A 26,258-nucleotide genomic window follows, 5' to 3' on the forward strand; every position below is an offset into this window, starting at 1 on the left:
GAATATGTGAGTCCAGGGGTGAGTTCCACTTAAAGTCAGTTTGAAAATTATTCTGTTCTATAGCACATAATTTGCTTAAGAAAAGGTCAATTAAGTAGAACAAAATAAGGAAGACGATTTTATTTAGAGGGTGTGATGTATTAGGCTAGATGCTGCAATCTAAATTACCACTGTTATTGCAGATTTTGGTTTCAGCCTTTGGAAATATGTATTTATTGGTACCACTCCTTTCCCGTTCTTAATGTATAATAACTATACCCTTTGTAAGAAAATACAATTTATGGATGTACGATTCTATGTATGTATCCGATGTAAATTGTTGTAAAACCTTCCCTAATAAAAAAAAAGTCAGTTTGATTCTTTTCAAATTGAATTGTCAAGGCTAAAGGCAAATACTGCTACATCTATGACTTGAATAATACTAAAAGTGCCCCTTAGATGTATTCGCTTGGAGGTTATACAGCTCCTTGTCCAGTTGGGGGCGGGGTCGAGCCAGTTTCCCGTCTTTCAAAGAATATAAAGGAGCTGATGAAAAAAAGGCGAAGTTGCCTCCAATTGTCCATGCCTAACGTCATGGAAAGAGTTACTTTGTTGCAGCGCGCACAGGAATAAACCCAAAGAAACAACACTGACCCGTGCTGCGTGTTGATATTTTGTAGCAGGAGATTGTTTTGTTGCCGGTTTTGCTTTTGGTAACAGTGAAAGAATTTAATCAGGATGCGCAGGAACCTGTTTACAAGGAAAACGCAGCAAGTTTCAGACTGAGGGAATGCGGACCAGGCTCAAAATGCACGGGGATACCATTACTCATCCATCTGTTTTTCTTCACGCCGGGCCACTTTGTCTTGGAAATATTTTCATCAAGGATCGTTTTAGGCTCCGAAATGAGAATCAGTTGCCCCTCAAGTGAACAATGCGAGGTTGCAGTCCAGTTTCTAAGGATTAAAAGCACCGGCGCTGCTTTTGGAGGAGCTATTTTGTGAAACCAGTTTTGTTTTTGTACCTGTTGTGTGCTGTGATCTGAAAGGAGGTAACGTCAGAGTCTGTTATGAGGAAGTTAATGTCTTAAACCTTTAACGCGTAAAGTTATTATTAGACTTTAATACCAATAGATCACAAGATAATAGTGTGATAGCCTCAATGAGCTGAGGATGCTAGTGGTCACAGTAGGCATATTTTAGACTCTTTTTTTTTGGCGGATAGCAGCAATGGTTTTACATAACTGCTGACTTTGCCTTTGTTTACTAAGTCAGATCGACCATTAAATTTACATGGGAAATGCTGTGCTGCTGCACACCTGATCCGACAGCTGCCATGTAATTTGAGATGTGTTTGAATATTACAGTGAGCTAGTGTCAGATGTTTCCTATACAGCATGCATTAACACAGTAGCATCATAATAATCTAGGCACTATGTGCATGTAGAATTTGTTGCTTTAGGACCCACTGGAGTATCACGATGTCAGTGAAAGCCAAAGCAATCTACACTTTCCAAAGTGAGAACAAAGAGGAGATCAGCATCCAGGAGAATGAGGAACTGGTAATCTTTGACGAGAACTCAGTGGACGGCTGGTTTCAGGGGGAGAACAGCCGAGGGGAGAGGGGTCTCTTCCCTGCATCCTATGTGGAAATTATTCGCACTCGCTCCAACTCTAACGTGACCGACTGCTCCATAAGCCCGGCAGGATCTTTAGGAAATGACTCCTCCTTTTTCCCCTCGACCCCAAACTCGTCCCTGCATTTGCAGCAGAGTTTTTACGACGACGATGACGATGACTGGGACGACTGGGATGACAGATCGACGGTGGTGGATGATGGTGACCACACTAGGAGCCCCGGGGCCAATGGACATGCGCATCAGAGCCCACTGTCCAACAACCCCAATGTTTACTACCGGACCAAACCACACATGGAGAGGCAGGACAGCATCTCCAGCTCAAGGAAAGGCAGTATGGTCGGCAGGAACTTGAACAGATTCTCCAGCTTCGTCCGCTCAGGGGTTGAAGCATTTGTGTTGGGTGATGTACCAATGATGGCGAAGATAGCTGAGTCGTACACCATCGATATGGGCCCTCTGGGGCCTGGCTGGAAGGAGAGTCCACAGCCCTTCTCCTGCTCCATCGAAGACCCAACTAAACAGACAAAGTTCAAGGGCATCAAGACGTACATTTCCTACCGGGTCACGCCGAGCCACACAGGTCGTCCCGTCTACAGACGTTACAAACACTTTGACTGGCTGTACAACCGCTTGCTGCACAAGTTCACTGTGATCTCCGTGCCTCACCTGCCCGAGAAGCAGGCCACGGGGCGGTTTGAGGAAGATTTCATTGAGAAGCGGAAGAGACGACTGATACTCTGGATGAACCACATGACAAGTCACCCGGTCCTCTCCCAGTACGAAGGCTTTGAGCACTTTCTGATGTGTGCCGACGACAAGCAGTGGAAACTGGGCAAGAGACGGGCGGAGAAGGATGAGATGGTTGGTGCACACTTCATGCTGACCCTTCAGATCCCCAACGAACACCAGGACCTTCAGGATGTAGAGGAGCGGATCGACTCCTTTAAGGCCTTCGCTAAGAAAATGGACGACAGCGTGATGCAGCTGACGCATGTTGCCTCTGAGCTGGTCCGTAAGCACCTGGGCGGGTTCAGGAAGGAGTTCCAGCGGCTGGGAAACGCCTTCCAGTCTATCAGCCAAGCGTTCATGCTGGACCCTCCTCACAGCTCAGAAACCTTCAACAGCGCCATCTCCCACACAGGCCGCACCTACGAGAACATTGGAGAGATGTTTGCAGAGCAACCTAAGTATGACCTCTTCCAAATGCTGGACAAGCTGTCGCTCTACCAAGGCCTGCTCGCCAACTTCCCCGACATCATTCATCTACAGAAAGGTAAAATCATCCATGAGTAGTGTCAGTGTGGGGTGTTTGTTTCACAGTTGTTTGGATGTATTCTCAGCCTCATCAGATTTTCATTCCTGCAGCTTCATTCATTTTGAGTGTCCAAAGACAGCTTCCTGTTTTAAGTGATAGCTTTTTCCAGCCATCACTTAACATCGTGGCCTTTTTATGTCATATCAATCAGCATTAGTCTGAGGATGCGTCTATTTAAGGAAAAAGGCTCTTTAAGGATGGAGCAGATAATTATTGAATCCTGGAACAACCACCATTATCTCTAAAACAAGTTGTCCTGCATTAGTGCTGGGAAATCCCACAATTGGGAAAGAGTTGCACAAGCTTCAGCAACAGTCAAGAATAATACACAAAGTATCTGTTAATGGGAACACTCTAAGTTAAAGGCCTATTATCACAATTAGTTTCACAATCTGTGCTGGTACTTTGTCTTGGATGACAGATTAGGTCAGGCTCTGCTTCCAGCACCTCCCCATCTTGCAGACACACACCATTTGAACCCAGTGATGAACATAGTGTTAGTATGTGTAAGTCTGGGATGGATATTAGGTCAGGGTTTTAGCCTGAAGCAACTGAGGTTGTATGCTCCACCTCCTTGACCTCCACCCAACCACACACACACAAACACACCTACTGTACATACAGCCACATTCTCTTTGCTTAACAAAAGCTTTTATAACAATGATGGACTTTGACTGCGTGAGCAAACAGAGAATTTATTCGTCACATGCCAGGTTTTTACCCTTTTTACTGGTCATATTACGAAGGAAGTAAGTAGATGTAGATATGCTCAAGTACAATAACTATCTCTTTAGCATACAGTCCAAATTGTGTATGTATCACGGAGCTTACATTTTAGCTGTCCGAGTAGTTACTTTGTTATATCAAGAAGTCAAACAATAGAAGTCAGACAATAGCTCTCATCAATTACGAAAAATAATCCAGCAATACACCTAACTAGTGATGCTACATGTTGTGTGTAAAATGGGTTATTTCTCACCCTGGTTTTATCTTGGTTCTCTTCAAAGTTTGATGAGACAAAATGGCAAGCCCTTTGTCGCTGTCTAATGTTACAGCCAACAGCCAGGATGTGCCGAGGACACCTGAGTAACACAGGCGGGGTTGGCCCTCTTAACTTGGCGGTCAGAATAGGTGATGTGTTATCAGGTTTGCTGGGGTGGGCTACTTTGGAGAAAGCAGAATTTAAACGGGGAAATCATCAAAGCCACTCTCCCTGAAACAAATCCACCTGCACTGCTTCACTTGAGAGTTGGGAGCAGAGCATACTTGTCATCGCTAATCATTTCAAACTACCTTTATCTGCCATTCTGTGTGACTAGCTTGCTAGCTTTAGCTTCAAGCCCACAGAGAGACATGTAGGCCAACCAATACATTTATTTGGGCCTTTTTTTGGCAGAGAACTTTGTTATTAATTTGCTGTCAAGATGTAAAGAGAACGCTTCTAAGATAAATTGCCTACCCTAGCTTTAAACTCTGAAACCAAGGCCTCCATCAGTATGTTGGTTAGTTCTTTACTGTAGATCCAAACTGATGAATCAATAGTGAACGTCACACAAGATTAGAATGTAGTAATCCTTGAAATCCCTAACATTTTATCCTTCATTAACTCCAAACATATACACGTAGACGGATGTATAAGTTTCAGTTCTCAGTATTCCCTCTTTACAGTCAGATCTCTCACAGATAAATGTGTGCCAAAAGAGTCAGGTGATGTTTATTTAATGCATCACCTTCAAGAACCTCTTGTTTGCAGGTATCAGTACTCACAGCTTTGAATGACAATGCAGAAAGGGGCAACAGAGGCCATAAGTAAATACATTTGTTGAAAACTAGTGCTACAACAGTGCATGAAGGCCTTATTTACAGCCATGTATAAGCATGATGGTGTTTAACCTCATTGGGGTAAAATCATAAAGCGTGCCCTTGTCCTGTAAGTTACATTCCTCTACTCTGCCACCGTAGCGTCTGTGATCACTGTGAAGTATTGGTTTTTCTGAGGTCTGCAGCTGCGGCTTTTTCTGCATCGACTCTCGTTAGATTTTCCAAGACAGTCAGAGAACCGGCGTATCAGCATTCTGCGTCAGCTCTCACACAAATACTCCTATCAGCTGATTGGAGTCAGTCCAGCAGGAAGGAAAGGGCTGCTACCAGCGAGGAATAATGCTATCGCCTAACGATATCTTCTTCAAACAGCTGGCGCTCATTATAACATCAGAGGTCAGAGGTAATCTGTGATAGTATTCAGGGGGGTACATTAAGTCCCTCCACCCAGATAAACATAGCCAGCTGAATGATATTAAAGGGTCGTTCCACTCAAATCACAAAAAGTAAATATTAGTTTTGGCTTCACACGTCTACATTTTGAGATATCTTTTTTTTTATCTCAGATCTCCACAGAGGAGATTCCTCATTATATTTGGATGAATAAGGTGGATATCTCAGCGTATGAGCACATGGAGCCAAGAATATCTGCTTGGATCTGCACCAGCTGTGGAAAAATAGGCCTCTCCATCTCTAATTTTGGCAAACTGACCCTTTAAAGCAACACTGTGTAACTTTTAAAATATGAACATGGCATTCATCTCACAGATGTGTTGGAGTTGGAGCCACACTCTGCATCCAAAATTACTTGCTGTCACTTTAAGGGAAAAGTATCGAAATTAGGAGGAAAGGAAAAGAAAAGGATAGAAAGATTTGTGCAGCAATGTTTCTTCTTATAGCAAGAGATTTAATTTTACCCTCAAAGAATGATGAAATATTCTATTTTTAAAAAATGATGATTTTCATTTAAATAAATGTCTGTTAAGTCACAGTCATCTATCGCCGAATGAGGTAACACAATGATTGAGCCTATGGCCCACTGATGAAAGCCTTTGCATTTGCAGTATTACAGACTTCGTGTCTGGTGCAACTTGAGCGGCGCCCAGTTAGTGACGCGTTTTCCATCACCCAGCAGTGGTTGGTCTGCCAGAGAGGGTAGGCGGAGCTAAGCGGCTGCTTTTCCGGTCTCTGCAAGTGTTGTGAGTAAACAGTAATCTACTATGGCTGAACAAACAAAGAAAAGATGGATGACTACAGATACAACTTCAAAAACAAGTAAAAATCCAAAGAAAAAGAAACAAATTGGACGCTCAGATGAAGGCAAACAGTCTAAAAAGGAAAGCGACTGCCAGCCAGGAAAATTACAACCGGAGCCAACTGTGGACGTCACACATGCAACACTGTCTGGATATCTGGGAAGTGTGCTTCTGTAATTACCATTTATCGCCGTAGGTGGCGCCAAAGAGAACCAAACTGAGATCTTCGAGATTACAACTTTAATTTAAGATGAAGAACATAGTCAAGTATATTATTTGTACAGGCCAAACACATTTCTAGTGTCATCTTCTCATTCAGAAGTTTTCAATTGTTTTCTGAAAGCATTTGGGAAATAAGTTTATGCATGTTCATGCAAAGAATGAGAACAATGAAACAATGATCTTTAAAACGCAAAGAGCAATGTTACTTTCATGCCTGTATGAGGAGCCCTGTCCAAAAGCACCAATATAATCCTTAATCCTGCCAATCCTCAGCCTTTCTAAAGATCAGACAACACATGAAGATCCTTTGGTCAAATCATGCAAAAAATCAGTGCCAAAATGACGATTTGGCTCTTAGACTGAGACAAAAACGAGAGACACACAGGTATACTTATTAAGAAAGTCATTTATTTACTACAAAAAAACACAAGTAGATATGAATAATCTGTAAAGTCAGTTGTGTGCGGTGTGGATGAGTAGAAATGGTTGCATGGATCATGTGGTGTGCAAACACAGAGCAGCACAGAGGTGTGTGGTGAGAGGAGGTCTGCCCCAGACTGGCTGCTGCTCTGGCTTAAATGCATGCAGCACACCGGGCCCAGGTGTGTCCTTTACTCCTGATTAGCCAGCAGGCCTGCAGCCCTGGAGACGGGGGCAAAAGCAACAGTAGAGGGGCCGTGACAATCTACTGTTTGTGCTTGATTACTTTTCGGCCATGTTCAGTAACTTCCTGATGTCTTGTTGTCATTGTGAGGTTGCCACGTAAAGCAAATAACTCTCTATAAGCCTATAGACAACAAATGCTGTACAGGAGGAGGTTGTGTAGCAGTGTTCCTGTGCAGCCAGAGACCTTTTCCCTCTGCTCAGTCTCCCCTGCCGGTCCAGATAACTCCCCTTGATGTGACTTGTGTTCTGCTGAACCAGATACAGCTGTGGCAACACTCAGAACACACAGAACTGAGGTCAACCTTTTCCGGTGCTCTCCTCCTCCTCCTCTTCATCTCCTCATTGCTTCTTTCCTGCCTGACTTTCACTGAGGTCTGTAGGAGCTGTTTTTATTTTAACTGTGATCCTGTTGAGCATGTGAACTGCAGGAATGTTAACTGTCTTTGTGATGCGGTGTTGGGCAGTCCCTGCATGTGGCCTTGATAAAATGGATTTGGGGAGGAGAGGGTTTGGGTAATGTCAGAAAAATGTCAGGGTGTGCTCACACGTCTCTTCTCCCCTTTTTCTTTGGCCTGTTTTGGTTTTTACTCAACACATCTTTGCGTCCCGTCTCTTCCGGTCTCTGCTGTTGCTCAACCTGAAAGTCTGTCACTACAGCTTCACCTCGCTTTCATTATCCTCTTCACGTCTGTCTTCTTTTCATCTTTCCCCCTCATGCTTACCACTGAAGACATCCATATCAGAGGTGCCTGTCTGGGCAGCTGCCCTGGTTTCAATAATGGAGGGAATAAATCCTGTCTGGTCCAAAGGCCTGGACTCCTAACAGTGCACTTCTGTACTTTGATCCTCTGCCAGAGCTAATCCTGTGATTAGACTTTGATCCTGTTTGAATACAACTGAAATTTTGGATCTGAAGGGTTAATTTCATTTGGTTGCTAAAGAATAAAAGGGCCTCTTGAGTCAGAGGCAGATGTGAGCACTGCTGAATGCAACCGCACCGCCTGTTACGACTGCTTGTTGCACTGTCTCCTGTTGAATGAGTCGTACTTATTTTGAATAATTGCACATAATCATAAAATGAGCAATGCTGCTGCCCTGAAATAAATCGAGTCTTAAAGCCACTGGAGACCCAAATCCAAAACAAGACAAAACAAGCAACTGCTGGAACGCTGTGTGGTCCAATGTAAAATGGCAAAGGCTGCATGACAGTGGAGCTTCGTTACGTCGCTGAGGTGGGGCCGCAGTGTAAAAAGGGCTATGGTCTGATAACATGTAATTCAGGCCTTACAGGGTCTAAACCCGTGGTTCTCAACTGGTGAGTCGGGACCCAAAAGTGGGTCGTGGAGCTGTTTTCAGTGGGTCGCGGATGTGTGCTTGAAACAAAAAGCAAAATGTCGATGCTGCGCTTTTATTTTGAAGGGCATGGGTTTCCTATGACTTGCGTGCAGTAGTTGCGTAGTTTAGTCACACTCCATGTATCAGCTGATTGGGTAATCCCAGCCGCAGCTACATTCATGCAACGTGACGAGCCCGACAGTAGTCGCATTTATGTTGCAATATATTTCTGAAAAGGGAATATTTTCCTCTTATGCACTGCCACCATTTTGGTTGACTATTATACTGTTGTCTTATGTTATGTTTACACTGTGATGTTTCCTTCAGTATCACGTCCAAACTGCACCATTTTTCATTAAATAAATTTGAGAATCTGAAATTTGGGTCGCGATTTGTCGTTAAGGAGGTGGTTGTGGGTCCTGAGGCGAGATCAGTTGAGAACCACCGGTCTTAACAATAGTAAGGATGAAAAAGTATTTAAAGTTAGTTTCTAAATCCAAACCTAAATTCAAAACATTGTCATTGATGTTTCTTCTAAACTTTCTTGATATGTTGTTTGAATTGGGCCTGGTGATGCCTGGATATATATCAAATGAATCCTAAATCCGAAAACCAATATAAGAGTGGTGACATCGCAGTTGTCCTCGAAGTCATCTTCCATGTGTGTTTCGAGAAAGGTTCAGTGAAAACATGACAGAAGCACCGTACAGCATTCTTTGCCTTTGAGGTCAAATAGGGGCAGTCAGTAGCTAATGTTGCATGTGATTGCTAACTATTCTATTCAGGAGAAATATGGATAGCAAAGCATTTTGTAACTCAACCTTCACTGACCAATTTAAATTAATATTAATCATATGGGAGTCCTACCTCCTCTTATTATTCTGAATGAGACGGCTTTTTTTCAGCTGCAGCTTCGCTACACCAGGTCATGTGCAGCGGGATCAGGTCATTACAACATAGTGTCAACGATGAGCAACATTATAAACCAGCAGATAAACCTAACCTCCGCCCCCTGAAAGAAAAGAATGATGAGCCGTTCTTTTGAAATGAACGGAGCCATAAGATCCGGCTTCCTTTAAAGAGCCGTAATTCCCAACACTAACAGCTGGACTTGCAGTTGCATGCTATGAGTGGAGCGTGGGAGATGTCTATCAAAGTCTGCATGATTTGCCACGTCTACACTGTCTTGAGAAATACACTAAACAGCAAAATGAACTGTAGTTTGAGCTAGGTTTGCTAATAGTTCTGAACGTTTTAACATTTACAACAATCAAAGTGAAAATAAAGAGACACTCAACATTATCATATTAACTTTTTTTATATTTCAAGAGGCTTTCTGTGGGAATAAGATTCTAAGGAGCGTAATTGTAACAGGCATTAGTGAGAATAAAGCGGCCATGTCGGTAGATTTTGTACCTGACAACAACCAAGGCACTCAACCGAGACAAAACCACCTCTTTGACTAAACACTAAAAAGTACACAATAGAGTGAAACTAACCCGCCCCGCGTGTGTTTGTCAGTTCAGTCTGATCCGATCACACATTGTGTTGGGTGAAATCTGAGGCGCTGTTTGGCCCGAGCTCCCGGAGCTGCCTCACCTGTGCACCCGGAATGACTTGCTTTGCAGAGGAAGGCAACAATTTCTGTAAAATTCTTGTGGACAAACTAAAACAATGGAGAACTTCTACATTAAATTGGACTTCAATTTGTGGCTAAGCTGGAAGAGCCAACGCTGGAATAATTGGTGTTTAAAATCTTGGATGTAGAAAGTTAAATGACATAAAACCATGAAAGTAGAGACAAATGGGCGGTGGAAATCTGCAGTGCATTTTCAAAATATAATGCGGCAGACCTTAGCTGTACTCTTTTTTTATCTGGACTCAATTTTGTGACATTTAGATTGAGTGTAGAAAGTGTGGTCTTGTCTTCCCTCCCTTCAGCTATTCCTGATAGTGGGATAAAACCTCCCGTGAGCCACACCAGAGCAGAGCATTATTCAGAGAAAGAATGAGCTACATCCCCTGGGACGCCTCCAACCCGCCAGCCAGACTTTTAATCTGGACAAGAGGTTAGTCGTCCTCCATATGGTAACATGTTACAAAGCCACATGCAGGCTCTGTCAGTTTGAGGGAAAAGATGTTTTGTTGGCAGTTCTGAGGAAATGTGTGATCTGCTTGATCTGCAGCGATAACAGAGGGAGGAGGTCTTACTTACAGTTTCGGGATTATGCCTGCATGCATTAGCTCATGATCGTATTGTGACGATTAAAATTCCATACATTGGTTACAGCACACAGAAAAAATGCTGCACAGTCAGCAGGAGCGTGCCGTGGCCCAGTTATGGCACCTTTTGATGGTTGATTGTATGTTATTTTGTTGGCTACAGTCCCCTCTGCTGACTGTGGTGACTATGGAGAGCAAATGTTTTCTTTCTTCTGTTTGCTTACTCATAAATCTCAGCAGAGGCCAGGCGCTCGTCTTCACGCACACACCGTCTACCCTCATGCTTCTGCATTCCTGTCTGTGTTGGCCCAGTGAACTGTTGTTTCAAACTGAAGGAGATTACAGATGTCTCCAAGAACTCTCTTTACCACCGCCGCCTCCCTCCCCTTCTCTAAGAAACACAGGTTTTGGTGCTAAGTGGTGTTACGAGGTCAGGGTACGAGAGGGTATTCAGCTTTTGTGAAAAGACTAGTTCCATAGCTATTCCATTTAATTGTCCCTTACTCTGTCCCCCTCATCAAGGTAACTGGAATTGCTCCATTTATGGAGGCATATTAAGCCTTTTAGTGTACAATATAGTCTAAAACAACTGCGCTAACTATGACCTCAGCTACAAAAAGTTCAACACTATTTAACAGTGTCAACAAAACTCAAACATCATGCTCAGACTATCAGCGTTAGCATGCTAGCCTAGCTAACTTCAGGAAACAGTAACCCTGGGTAATGAAGCCAACCCAAGTTTTTCCTCAGCGCAATGCTACGTTTTTTTAGCATTACATAAGCTTTTAAAGTGCATGTAAGTGCTGCTCGGAATGTGGGCATTTTTGTGTCCTTCAGCTTACTACTTTGTTGTTTTTATGACCATGATCAGGCAACAGACAAAGTTACCAAGTAGTTGGTCAATATTGATAAGTGTTTTATTTAGCAGCTGAAGAGCCAGATATTGTTCTCAAGAAGTTGGTGGAGACCAAAACGGAGGTAAAACATGGCTCTAATTGTTTACTTATGTTGCATTGGAGCTGCTCAGTGGTACACTGGTTAGCGCTGTTGCCTCGCAACAAGAAGGTTCCAATAGTTCGAGACCCGGTTCAGATAAAGAGCGCCTTTATGTTTGGAGTTTGCATGTTCTCCCCCGTGCATGCGTTGGTTCTCTCTGGGTTCTCCGGCTTCCTCCCAAAGTCCAAAGACATGCTCGTAAGGACAATTGGTTAATGTGAATGTAAGCATAAAGGTTGTTTATCTGACTGGCAATCAGTCCAGGCTCCAGCCTCCCTGCGACCCTGAACAGGATAAGCGGTACAGATAATGGATGGATGGATGTTTCCCTGGGTCTGCTGGATGTGTAAAAACATCTTTTTTCTGCTACTTATGTTGGATGTTGTGTTCTCAGGTTGTTCCACTGTACTCAAATTGCCAAAACAAACCAATACTGCTTCAACACAGTGCTTTTTTCTATGTGAAAGCCTGCTAAGAATGACATGGTTGCACTGTCTCCCTCTGCCAGCAGGGTTTTCCTGAGTCCCCCCCAAAAAACATGTTGGGTTAAGCAGAAAAGCTGAAGAAGCCTTTGGATGTGAATTTATTTGTTTACAAAGCTGCTCAGGGTGTACACGGTCTCTTGCTCAGTTGTTGCATGCTAGGAGAAGCTTTAATCCCCATCAACCCGTAACAGGAAAAGTGGTTTTGGAGGATGACTCCATGCACTTTCATTGTTATGAATAAATGGAAACTAGAAGTCATTGCCATCTGTATTTGTTTATATTTTGATCCATTCTTTCTCTGGCGTCACGTTCACCAGTTAGCTCACTGATTAATTGTTCTTCAGGCAATGTCGGTTGACCTCCAGTGCAGCTAAACATCCAACCCAAAAGTAAAACTGTATCCTTTTCTTTGTCTCTGTCGTGCTACAAAGCGTAACCCCATTAGCGTCCTAATCTTTCCCCTCCCCTCACAGGAATGAAGCTGCAACCGTCACTAAGATTCTGTGCATTTGCCAGTGTTGCTGTAGTCATGGCAACACTTCAAAGATGCCCATGGTTGTGACCTTAACCTTCAAAAGCGAGCATTGTTAACTGAGCGTTCTTCTGGGCATTCATAAAAGTTAGGACATTGGAAAATCCTTGTCATGTATTTGATATCGTCAGTTGAGGTTGGATTTCCACATCGCGGAGAAACATCTTTCATCACGGGAACATCTTTGTGCCGCCTCCTTTGAGTGATTGCAACACCACTCAGTAGACAATAGTTACAAAGCAAACACTCAGAGGGGATAATACAACTGCTACATAGCAGAAGAGTTTAAACTGTAATGAATCAATTTAATGACAAATCAAAGCAGACCGCATTAAGCTCCAGAGAGGATTTCAGGATCACAACTCTTTCTCTCGCACAGATTGTAGTAATACACAAAGGAATTATGATGTCACAGTTAATATTAAGTTTAATCATGTGTTTCACTTGATGTATGGTGACATAACAGATGTCCTGTCTTTGTGAGGCTTCCTCAGTTCAGAAAAAAAAAACAATCACAATAAAGCTGGTCATAGTGTTTCAAATAACAGCTGGGCATCCCAATAAACACGGAGCTATTAGCATTGGTGCTAATTCTTCCCTTCAAGATTATTAATAAGCATATTTCTCTTAATAAACAAATGCATCTTGATGAGAACATGTTGGACAAGAGGGTGGATTTATAACACAATAGTTTGAGATTGGCCTCTCTCCTACAAACATCTGTTGAACATCTCTTTGCATGGCTTCAATTAAGAACTTTAGTTTGCGTTTTTGGAGACTTCATGTCTTATTTCCGCAAGTGTAAAAGTTGCAACAACAAAAAAACGTAGTTGATGTGCATAAAGTAATACCGAGCGTGCAAAGGAAGTTACCCTGTCACAAATGAAACATTTCTGGTAAGTAATTCCCCGTGCAGGCTCGGGTGGGTGGTTCTGTTTTGAACATTCCTCATCCCTGAAGTAATAAAAAATCAAAGTATTGGAAATATTTGTTTCAGTAGCCCATCCCATCCTCTCTCTCTTCAGAGTGAAAATTAGCTTGTGGACAAAAGATATTTAAGATGGATAAAATCAGTGACGCTCATTCCAGCTCGGGACATAAACTCCAGCTCTGTTTTTATCTGTGTACGTGATTGGCCGCTGTAAACACTGTTACTGTTAGCTTACTCAGCAGTAGGGTTTTTCCATGTTTGTGTATCCTTGAGGCTTTTAAAGCCCCCCTTAAAACACTGGCAGAGAGCCGACTGAAGAGTCCTTTTGACCCCGTCAGGCATTCTTCAAGCTGTGTCTCTCTTCTCTTCTCTTTTTAACCCTCCTTTTCTTTACTTCTCTCTGTTCTTCTCATCCATCAAGATCAAGTGTCAGCATTTACCTTCATCTGTCTTGTCAGAAGACTAAAGGCCCTCGTACAAGTGTTTGAAACGTCAACGTTTAGCAGCCAGTTCATTTAAATGGAATCAGTGTAATTAGTAATTTCACTGGCAGTGGAGATGTAAAAAAGCACAATTTTCTTTGTGTTTGGTTCCACTTTGGTGAACTTTGACTGTGTAATTTATTGCTGTCTTGACATTGCTGGCCTTTAAGGGAAGTGATAGTTCAAATAGAGGAAGCTATGGCACCCGACTAGCTATGTTGCTCTAATTTAATTTATCCTTCCTCTGTCAGATTATAAATGTATCGTCAAGGTTTGGGAATGGTAACAGACAGTTGAGACACTGTATTGATAGTGCTTTTGTTCATTCATTATATGAACTTATCTTCCCACTGGAGACCAAGCTCACAAGAGTGCTAAATCAAAGTTACGGTTAGTTAGCTTACTAGTTGTTGTGCTAGCTAGCTCTCCTAACTTAGCTTTTTGTTCCTCTTTTATAACTTAAAAAGGAACTCAATTTTGTGCTTAGAAGAAGCTTAGGGAACTATTTTTACTGAGGAGCGTTTGTGACTTGCTAGGGTGTAGGCTGTTAGCTTGCTAGCACCCGAGCTAGTGTCCTGCTTTATCATCCACTAACGCTGCCTATTTCATGCCTAAGTTTGTGCGGCACTTCCTGTTAGCTTTGGCAAGACTTAAGCTAAGAAAGCATCTTTTTTAATGCCAGTATGTTGCTGTTAAACTGCTTTTTGTTGCGGTTTTCTTTCACATTTTTTGAGGTATCAACAGAGAACAAATATCTCATCAGTTCACTGCGGTGCTTGACACAGACGTCAGACCCTCCGCACACACTCAAAGCTCTTTCCTCATGGTCAGTCTTTTGTGGTAACAAGCCTCATTTGTCCTCAGTTGAAAAATGTTTCTGTTTATTCATCTGGTCATTCGGATAACATCCCCTAATCTTACCCAGTCATGTTAGGTCTTCCTGTGTTAGAAGTCTTTGAGCCTCTTCACGGTTTAGTTTATTCCACGGTAAGAGCCTGTTTGATTACACAAACCGAATACTGATAAATGGAGCACTACACCACGTTCACATGTCAGTATTTGGACATGAAAGCAGTTCAAAGTTTCATACTGGCAGTATTTTTACTTAACTGTATTCTAGGCTTATAATACACATGAGAAATGGCTGTTTCAGTCATTCCGATCTCCAGACTGTTGACCATTATCTTGCATTTGCAAACGTCATGCCCTCACCTGCCAAATAGTTTTTCCTTTTACTTTTAAAGAGAGACATTTAGCCCAGTTCCAAGTCTCGAAGGAAAAACGGGGGTGTTGTGTGTTTGTGGTTTTGTTGCATTGCAGCAGTGAAGTCATTACATACTAGTGGCTATGCTTTCACATTTCAGCCGCGCACTGTTTCACCGCTCACACATTTACACACAAACTCACACACCTCGAGAGGATTGTGAGGCAATAAGCAATAATGTGTTTTTGTAATATGTGATTGTATTAAACTTTTGAACTTTTTTGATAGCTCATATCCGGATTTGTTATGATGGGGTCATTTCACGTCACCCAAATAACAGTTTCCTAATGTCTTTGTTATGGAAATATAGCGGTTAAAAGCCTGATTAATTTGTAGGAAAAATAAAGCTTTTCAGCACAGCACAACCATATCCTGTGATACAGCAGGAGCCAAGTTACAGTAAAATATCTCATCAGAAAGCTAACACCACCTGTCAGCCCATGTTATGTTATGTTGATGTATTAAAGACAAATCACAAGGGTCAGCTGATTTCTACAAACTAGCCCCAACTAAAGAGGCCCCACTCCATTTTAATGATGCCTCCGCTTTATAGTTAAACAGGAAGAACCGTTTAATTAGTTGTGACTGGAGACCATGGCCCCAGATGAGATTGAGTTAAAATTAGACTCCCTTAAAACAGCTGCTAATGTTTGGATCTTTAAAAAAAAAAATCTGCAGTGTTTGCAGAATGATGATGCTGGCCTTTGCTTAAAAGGAACACAGGAAAGGGGGATGCGTAATCACCAATAATACATAAATACAAGCTGTAAACATACACAAATAGCTTAAAGACTCACTTCCTTTCTCAGATTACATGTTAAGCACACAAGATGGATTTAGACGTAGAAGAAGTGCCTCACTTCCTGAATTCATCCTGCAGTGACCTCGGGCCGAGCAGGGAGGGCCGTGTGGGAGACAGGGGAATTTAACAGATGCATGAGTTAAGTCACCCGGGGGGGTTGAGGTCATGCTTAATCTACTCTCCTCATTCTTCCTCTCTCTATCGTATACTGGCACATGCTACAAAACTTATTAAACTAGACGGAGTATCTGCAGATATTAAGAAGTCTTACTTTAAAACCCTTTCCAAAGTAAAAGTTGCATTGCTGCATGTACTGTATGTGCAGGAGGTTCAGTCTTCACCGTGCAGCCCTGCAGCCAACATTGCTGCTTGGTTTGCTACAGTAGCCAGCATCCTTTCATTATGTGCAAGTGTCCATTTTGGCGTAAACTTCAATGACTTTAAATGTATAATTATCTGAGCCAGGTGTAAGTCTTGAGGGGATCTTGTGTTTTATTATGGTTATGTGTGTCAGTGCTTGTGTGTGCATCTGTCTGCAGCTAATCGTGCTAACCACTGGACCCATTAGCCTGATATTTTAGACGCACACTAATGCTTGTGTACTGAACAACCGCCCATGGTTTCTGTGATTAAAAAATCAGATTTTTGCTATGATCAACTTAAGTTAAGCAAAATATAACATGAACAGATCCCTGTTTCTGCTGTCCTGCCGCCATCTTGACGGAAAAGGAATTGAGTTACGATTAACTCATTTAGTTTGAAAGGGGAAAGGAAGGAAGGTCAGTTTTTTTTTCACACGCGACGGGACTAGTGCTGTCACAACTGGCCAAAAATGACGTTCGATTCTTCCTTTAAAAAAACACATAGGTTCCAATTACTGAATATCTATTTTTGCGCAATATGTCGACAAGAGGGCATACCAATACAACGAGAGACAAACTTACCTGCAAAGATATATTTATTTAAACATAAACCTGCCTTTTAAAAGATCAACATAGGCTTCCCACACCTTTTAGGTTAACGTCGAGCGGACATTCGAGCTGTGACGTATATTTATTCAAACATAAACATACATACGCCTGTCTGTTACGCTGGGGGTGAGAATCTCTCTCTCTCAGGCGGGGCTAGACCGCTATCGTTACCACACGGTTGTTGTATTAGCCTGTTTCAGTGAGACTAAAGTTAATTATTAACATATACAGTGACGTGGTGTGCATTCAAAGATGCTCCGTAACCAAGAGAGTGCCCGCAAGGAAGAACACGCGAGACAGCAGCGGTAGTGCTGATTGTTTATTAACCTTTCATTAATTTTAATAACCGATTTTCTGTTTTTTTTTAATACAATTCAGTTATATATTTGAATTTAGATTTATATTTGACAGTCCTACACTGGACACACCTGATGGAGATCTGCACTCTCATATTATTTGTTAAAATAAGTCATCAGTTTAATTCATATTTCTGCCTTTTATGTGGGTCCAGGTTCTCAGATTTAATTGATTATAAGAACTATTTAATATACCAACTGGATTTCCATCGCACTGTAATTCTTTGGCATATAAATTTGCACTCTTTTTGGTATTAAAAAGCTCTTCTATTTAACTTTAACCCTGGTGGGCCCTGCAGAAACCCTTTTAGCCCTCCTCTACTCCCTCCTTTATCCCCTACAGGGCTCTAATATCTCCCCAGCACAGACCCATGAAGCTGTCACATGCGAAATAGTTCAATTCTCTCTTATAGCCACAGCCATAAAACATGTGGTAGCCAGTCTGGTTGGGCAAGATAAACAAATCTGGTGACTTTCCAGACCACTGACCGTGTATCACAGAGCTGTGGCAGAGTCTTTAGTCTTTAGTGGGAAAGAAGGATTCGTTTTGTATTTTCGCCTCAAGTTAGAGAACAGATTTAGCTGTGAGAAGGAGAACATCGAGCCGCCTTTGTGATGAGATTTAGCATCAGCTGTTGAAAGAGGTTTTGTGTCTCTGAATAAAAGGAAACCACACAGCCTTGCTTTTATTCTTTCGTTCTACAGGGTTCATATTAGACTTTGCGTCATGTTAGATTTAGCTGTGAGAAGAGCATTTTCAGCTTTTCTTGCGATGAGATTTCGCTTTAGCTGATCCAAAAAAATGTTGATTCAACCCCCCCCGTTATTCCTCGCTGCACACATATGCACACGACCACAGCGCCTTCCCTTTATGTCCCACAGACATGCTATCTGGTGATGCACATTCTCCTCTCATGTGGAAAACAGAACACATGAATGTAGGTCAGCACCACAGACTGAAGTCCACACGCCTCCTCGCTGGAACAGACTGGAAGTGCTGTTCATGCTTTCCCAGACTTCTGCCAGGAATTCCATATGAAATCCAGGACGGCATGAACTCAGATACAGTTAATGGATAAAACTGCGGATACATTAAAGACCAGCTTGTCCAAACTAGCACTAGACTATTTACCTGATGTCTGACTAAGATCAGCCGCCTTCCTGGTTTGCATCTCAGCTTGTACGAGCTTGTGAAAGACTCTCTGATCTGATGGGAAATGCAGCGTGGCGACACGCCATCAGGCTGCCATGTTCTTCACTGGAAAGTGACGTCATGGCAGTCTGGGTGAATGTGGTTACAACTTGTCCTCATTGCACTGAAACTAGACGTTTGGTATGCAATGAAACAAAAAGTAATTGTGTGGTGTGTTCCATAATTTATCTATAAAGTGTACAACTTTGCAGCAGTTAACTTCTTGGGGGAGAAGTTACGATGTTCGTCTTTAATGCTGACAGGGATATTTACATTACTGCAGCAGTATATTCCTTATTGTGTAATGTACAGTAATGCAGACCCACCCAGAGAGCAATAAAAATCTGAAACCCGTTTTTAGGCTGCGTTTAACTTTTATTGCAGCTTTTGTTTCAGGGTTTATCAGCTTTTATTTTACAGCTTTTCAATAACAATAAATCTTCTTATTGCTGCTAAAGTCTTATCGGGTTGTTCTCTGTGAGATTTAACATGGTCGGAAAATAGACTATTTAGTTGAAAGTACTTTAGAGACCAGCTCCAGTAATGTTTTAAGACATATAAAATGCTCTGCTTGAAATAATTAATTGTGTCTGATATGTTTTTTTCTGCAAAATACATTTAATTCCCTAAAAATCCTCCCAAGAAATCTCCTCCTTCTCCCTCATTAAAAATTCCTGAATATGCATAGGCCCCGCCCACTATCAAATTTCTAACCGCCCCCTCCATCATGAAAACAGCTAGCTTGAAATGTAGTAATTAGTAGTAGTAACGTTAAGTGAGTTTGCAAAAATGACGATGCCTGTTACCGCTGGCTCGCACATCGCTGAAGTGGTTGCCATAGGTTACACATAATGATATGCATACCGTCACCCCGTCCATTAACGGGATTGGCTCCTTAGGTTTGTGACGTCTCAAACCTGCCAATCTGAAAACGTGTTGTTCAGCCTGTCCTTGGTACACTGCAGTTTAAAAGCAGACGGGCCCAGCCATGGAGATGACTGCTCATGCTGTCCCTGATATGTCTTGTAGCACATGAAGAACACCACATGGAGATGTTCACAAGGTGAAACACTTGATTTTCACACGATGGGGTTTTAAAAGTCCAGTCCAACCAAACAGAAAAAGACATAATTTCTTACTTTAGTCTAGCGGTGTCGAGCCATTTTGATAGTTTTGGTTTATTTACCACATATTCCTGTCTCTTTAAGATTTACGCCTTCAACCAGTTACAGTGGAGGCGCCTGGAAATGTTTTTGTCCTCACAGCATTAAAAAAAGACTTCAACAGCAAAAATCTTTGTCAATTTCTTCATAAAATCCCCTGATTGTTTCCAGTTTTTTTTTAGTTTTAACTGCTCTATGTTTTTGTTTTATGTAGTGTCTATGAAAATGACAGTGTGTTCTGTGGATTCTCCAGAGTAACCCAGTGCAGAAGGTTTAATCAAGAACAGATTGCTGTTAAATTTCATTTTAAGTTCTAACTCTGTTAGACAAGCAATGAATGAGGCGGATATCCTACAGTAAGAGTGGAAAACTCCCAAACCTTAGAAATAAAACCAAAACAATCTGCATTCCGAGAAGTAAATTATGTTTTCTGTTGGATTTGGGTGGAGACAAAACCTCAGAGATGAGAATCTCAAAAACTGGGCAAGTAAAAGTGAAACTATCAGTATCACCAAATACCTCAAGAGGTGAATGAAATCAGTGTTTATTTTGTCATTTGGATGAACTGACGCTTTAACATGTACATATTCTGTTGTCCTGGAATCAGTCTTCTGTTTTTATAATAACTTCATATCATTTCTCAGGTGCCTTTGCCAAGGTGAAGGAGAGCCAGCGGATGAGCGACGAGGGGAAGATGGACCAGGACGAGGCCGACGGCATTAGGAAACGCTGCAGGACGGTTGGGTTTGCCCTCCAGGCAGAGATGAGCCACTTCCATCAGCGGCGAGAGGTGGACTTCAAGGACATGATGCAGGCCTACCTCAGGGAGCAGATAGCCTTTTACCAGCGTGTTGTCCAGCAACTGGAGCGCACCCTGCGCATGTACGACTGTCTGTAAGGACGCCGAGCTGCTGCCCAGTTCAAGATGCCAAAAAAACACAGACAAGAAAGAAAGGAAGTCTTTTTTTTTTTAACGGCGTTTTGTGTCGGTCATGTTTGGTTCACTTTGGAAAGACCTGCAGATGAATGAAGCAGTGGTTACTGGGAAGACGTACAAAGCCAGTTAGTCTTTCACTTTGATGGATTCAAAGTCACACTTTTTTTTTAAAGACCTACTGTATGTTTTTTTTTTTTTCCTGAAATACACATCACATAGGCAATGTTGCAGCATATTGTTTATTTTACATAATTTAAAGTGTTTGTAACATTAAAATAAGAATATAGGTTTCAAATTCATAGCGGTTCTATAGCGTTTTATAGTGTAACACATGCCACCAAAAAAACGGGTTGTTTTGATATTGTCCCCTTCTCTCCAACATCATGCACTTTGGCTTCTGCTGGGACTGATTCAAGTCACTTCTAATATGTCAAATCCTACAAAAGCCCATAATATCAATACTTTGGTGCGTCAGTTTCTTTGGTGTCTTATCGTACAAGTAACAAATATCCGCATCACGTGGAGAAGACTCACTGATATCATGTCGTTCAGTTCAGTAATCTCATTTTCTTATATCATGCAGCAAGTGCCTTTAAGGAACGGAGGCATTCTGGTGGAATAATTTTAAATGGACCAGTTGTCTGTAGCATGGCTTGTGTTTTATAGGAATGTTGTATGTAGAAACAAGTTTGCACATGTTTTTATATTCTAGTATGTGTGTGTGTGGGGGGGGTGTTTACGTGTGCATGAGTGAGTGGAATGAGTCGACGAAGTGCAGATCAATTCCCTTTTCCATAGTGGAAAACTAAAGATGATATCTTTGTATGTAGCAGCAGGTTCGTCTCACTAACTAGTAGGAAAAGTACGCGATAGTAGAAGTGGATAAGTGTTTGTATAAGGCAGAACATCATCAGAATTTGGATTCAGTCATTTAGTTAATGCCAGACCAGATTCGTCCTAATATTGAACTTGAGTGTCTAAACTAGTCTGTGTCTAAAAACTGTTTGGTTTGATGTTCATATCAAGTATTTAAAACATCTAATGCACAAATAAAACCACATAATACCATTCAGATCAGCTCGATACTACACATTAATTACTGAAAGAAATAGTTTGATATTTTAGGAAATATACTTATTTGCTTTCTTGTCTGTTAGCGTAGCAGACAGAGAGAAATGGCTAGCCTGGCTCAGCTAAAACTCACAACTTTAAAAAGTAATATTTCACGTTTAATGCAACAGTTAACAAGTGAATGTGCTGTTAGACAAACTTAGTTGCCTTTGAACAGAGCCAAGCTAGCTGTTTCCCCCTGTTTCTGGTATTTATGCTAAGCTAGGCTAACCCAACTTATCTTACAGACATGAGAGTGGTATCAATCTACTCCGCTAACTCTCGGGAAGAAAGCAAATATGCAAATTATCCAAACAATAATACATATTCCTAAAATGATCTTACTATGTAGCAGCAGGTTTGTCTCGCTAACTAGTAGGAAAAGTATGAGATAAGTAGATAAGTGGATAAAATGGTTGTATAAGGCAGAACATCAACTTGGCATTTCAGGATTTGGATTAAATCATTTAGTTAATGCCAGAGCACATTCGTCCTTATATGAGACTTTTGTGTTTAATGTACTCTGTGTTTAAAAACTGTATGATTTAATGTTCATATCGAGTATTTAAAACATCTAATGCACAAATAAAACCACATAATACCATTCAGATCAGCTCGATACCACACACTTAATAACTCAAAGAAATAGTTTGATATTTTAGGAAATATACTTATTTGCTTTCTTGTCTGTTGGATATCAATTTACAGCCAGCATCTGGTTAGCGTGGCTTAGCATAAAGACTTTAATCAAAGAGAAATGGCCAGCCTGACTTAGCTATCACTCAAAAATTAAAAAAGGAATATTTCACGTTTTTTTATTTTTGCACAAACAAAAAGGTTTACTGTAACAGGGGTTTTGACACTGGACTGCTCACAATTAGAAAATAGTCCAGGACAAACTTGTCATTCTTACAATTTGTTTTTTCTTTGGATTAAACTAACAAAATATACCATACAAGAGTTAACAAGTTAAATCTAGAGGTGCTGTATGGCAAACTTTATTGCCTTCGGACAGTGCTAAGCTAGCTGTTTCCCCCTTTTTAAAGTATTTATGCTAAGCTAGGCTAACCAAATTTATCTTACAGACATGAGAGTGGTATCAATCTACTCGTCTACCTCTTGGGAGGAAAGCTAATTATTCAAAATGTTGAACTATTCCTGAAACAATAATACATATTTCCTAAATTCCTTTATTCCAGCTGTGATCATAATGAAGTGTCACTTTTTACCTTTTGTTTTTCACATTTAGTGAACAAATCTTTATGAGATTTAAATGAGATTTGAGCGACTGATAATTCCCTCTCCCAATCGTCACTGTTTGAGTGAGTGTTTATTACTTAATGAGAGCTGTTCAGTAACATTACTCATCCAGTTTAACAACAGAAAAACTTAATGGCAATTTGCGGTTTTCATGACTATCTTTGGAGTCGGGTTAGAGGTTTTTATTTGGAGTCTGCGTTGTAATTAAAAGCATTACCTCAAGACATGTAGGGGATGTTTTTGTGAGCTTTACACGCTTCTTTAAGGTTTTCCAGAGTTCATTTTCCAGTGGTGAGACAGTGAATCATCATTTTGATGGAAGAGGGTCTGATTTCTCAGTGAGGGCATGAAAAATGAGATGACAAAGTTCATTTGGATTCAGAATTAAAGAATTTGATGTTACAGCCTTTTTTTTTTATTCCTCCAAAACGAAGAAGTGCTGATTCAGAGTGCAGGTTTCTCAGTGAACAAAGGGTCTGTGTGTCTGTGCGTGTGTGTTTGTGCGTGACTCAGTGGTGTTACTGGTACTGTTCGGTCCACATCTGCGGCCTTTAACTCTTTGCTGTCTGAATATGGTGTTGTTTATGTTTGAACAAACCTTTGCTTTTCATACTTCAACATTTGTTTTTATTTCTGTACACATTTGCACTCATTGCAGTTTCTCAAAGACCAAAGAAGTCAGATATTTTCTTCCGGGCTTCCTTTTTTTTTTTTTTTTTACTCTGTTTGGTTGTAGTGAAATAATATGTGCTCTCTGGTTTTCTAATTGAATCTGTGTTGAGGAAAATGTGAGGAGCACATTTGGAAAAAGAAAAGAAACATTCCTCAAAGAAAGAAAGTAGAAAGGACACCAAAGGCGAGGACAGATTTTAGGCAACGAAAAACAAGCAAGGTGCAAAATAAAACATTGAGTAAAGTGCTTGCAGTCCCAATCAGGTTTCATAATGACACTTTCCTCTCATCTTCCAAAGCTGCACGTTAAGTTAAACGCCAGGCATTTCACACAAGTGACTGTTTCTTTACATGGATGTGTGACCTGGTGAGCTGCAGGAGCTCTGTGCTTGAGTTTCAGTCGCTGAAATAACAGATGGTGATTTGCAGGAAGTAATTTGTCACATGATTTAAGGGAAGGGGACCTAAAAAAAAAGTCTTAATAAAAGTAATGATGGTGATCGCTTACTGTCTTTCTCTTCTTTGTGGGTTTATATAACAGGCATATCCATCATTCTGAATAACATTTATAAGTTTGTTTCCATGCACACATTATATCTAAACTGTTGAAGTATTCTGTTTTATAGCTGGAACACATCATACTTTATTCAGAATAATCCACTGAAAATCTGAAGTGTAAAGAAAACACGATTCACTGAGGAAATACGGATGAAAAACGTGGACACTGAAGCATCACATTTACGCAATGAGCCTTTGATTTCAGTCTACATGAAGTGTTTTTCAATCCAGACTCATCAGATCCGAATACTTGTGAGCAGGATGTGATGACACATAGAAACAGTTTGTCCTGAAAGTAATCAAAACAAGAACAGCCAGGAGCTGTTGCCCAAATTTATGTGTACATGTAAACACACTGACACAGTGATGTTAGAGCAAAATAAATGAGACACAAAGAAGCATGTGCGCATCTGTCCAGAAGTATTTTTCACTTCAGATTCAAGGTTTGGGTTGAGAGGTTGGGAGTAGACGATCTGTTATTTCTATTATCTCCATGTTTTGAGCAGAAAGCACATTTTAGTGTTTTTAACCATGGTAACGCTGCGGCTGGCATTGGGCTGTCGGGCTGTCCAGAGTGAAATATCTTAACTTGGATGGGTAGCCATGCATTTTTGTACAGATGTTTATTTCACCCAGGAGATGAAGCCTCCCGAGGTATGTGGTCCCCGTACCTTTCCTCCAGTGCCACTACAGAGGACAGTTTTGGTTGAATTATCAAGAAAACGACTAGATTGATTGCTTCTAAACATACGTCAGAGATTTTAGGCCCCTGCAGGATGAATTCTTAGTTTTCTACTCAACAACAACGGGTAACAAATATACACTTCCCTGAAAATACCTGGAATACAAATAATGGCGTAATATTGCCGTATTTAGCTTAGAACATCATGTTAAAGCGAAACAAAGGCCTTTCTCTTTAATGCGTCCCAGATGTTTCGGAAGCAAACACTTCATTTTGCTCGGCTCAAATCAACAGCTTTGTTGTAAAAGGGAATGAGGTGTTGGCCCAGAGCTTATGAATATTGGGCTCCTTCTTCTGTTTTCCTCTTTTCAGCAGGTGTTTAAACAATTATTCTTTGTTCCTGCTTTATTAAAAGCGTTTGTGTTGACATGTGATGCTCCGCTGCCTGTCATGAGCAAAGTATGAGTGTACGCTATAGATGCACTTGATGACTTGCAATCTTTTCAGCTTGAAAAGAAAAGGAAATCCAGATGTTTCTATTCGAACCCAGTGCCCTGGTTTGATGCGAGTGTTTCAGTCTCTCTCAGGTTTTGGTATGCAACTGGAGCGTTAAGGTGATGTCACCTTCATGATACGTGCCAGGAGTAGACATCATCAAGGTAAGTAAGAAACCCAAAACTGAACGAGGAATAAAAACCTGAACTTGAAGCATAAATCCTCGCGCTAATTTGAGTGGTGAAAGCAAGTTTTAAAAGTATTTTCAGATGAATTAAGTTTGTCTGCCACACACTTCTATGAAGTTCACCACAGAGTATTAGTGGAGCAAGAAAAAAGGCCTCAATGGCAGGAAAATGACACCTTGGAAAAAGTTCTTGAGGTATTGCCAAAGTAATGCTAACTGTGCACTTCTACTAGCGACTCAATTTGTGAGGAAGTGGGGGAGATGAAAACCAGTCAACTTTGCCTTCTTTTAGCCTTTTTCCATCAGACACAGCTGAAGCCTGAATAAGCGAACTAGCTCTTTTTTAAGAGAACAGAACAGTTACTTAAACGGCTCCTGAGTGGTGCAAAAATGTGAGTTGTACCATAAAAAACCTCAAAATGTCCGGAGGCAGAGCTGTGTTTCAATTATCACACGTAATGTACCTGTTGCTACTGGTCCGGTCATGCTTGGGAGTCACATTTACATTACTTTGCACATTCTTAGCTCCTTTTCATGCTTTCCAAATCGACGCAGCTTGGCTCGTCTTAAGGGAAAAGCGTGGACTTCTTTCAGGTCTGCAGAGCTGCTGCAGGGGCACATGGTAAAAGCGTTATGGCTTAAAGTGCCAGCAGATGTCTATAAAAGAAAAAAAAAAGAAAAACAAGATGCTGAGTGAAGGAAAGGAGGGGTTTCCATGGTAGAAAAC

General features: G+C 41.3%; 1 protein-coding gene across 1 annotated transcript; it reads left to right on the forward strand.

Annotated features, from left to right (window-relative positions):
• The first annotated feature begins 575 nt into the window (after window positions 1-575).
• Window positions 576-24,333, forward strand: snx33 (sorting nexin 33). Its single transcript, XM_069686809.1, has 2 exons — window positions 576-2,891; window positions 20,275-24,333. Exons 1-2 carry the CDS (start codon window positions 1,460-1,462, stop codon window positions 20,526-20,528), a joined length of 1,686 nt encoding a protein of 561 aa, XP_069542910.1. The 5' UTR covers window positions 576-1,459; the 3' UTR covers window positions 20,529-24,333.
• The last annotated feature ends 1,925 nt before the right edge of the window (window positions 24,334-26,258 follow it).

This window comes from Semicossyphus pulcher, unplaced genomic scaffold (genome assembly GCF_022749685.1).
Source record: "Semicossyphus pulcher isolate SPU_LCO1_2020_fin unplaced genomic scaffold, fSemPul1.0.p SCAF_8, whole genome shotgun sequence".
In the NCBI taxonomy this organism is placed as follows: domain Eukaryota; kingdom Metazoa; phylum Chordata; class Actinopteri; order Labriformes; family Labridae; genus Semicossyphus; species Semicossyphus pulcher.

Bases quoted from the DNA above. Each gene is read 5' to 3' on its own strand.
- snx33 (XM_069686809.1), top strand. From the start codon at position 1,460: ATGTCAGTGAAAGCCAAAGCAATCTACACTTTCCAAAGTGAGAACAAA. The intron at 2,892-20,274 runs GTAAAATCATCC...ATCATTTCTCAG, and splicing joins CATCATTCATCTACAGAAAG to GTGCCTTTGCCAAGGTGAAG.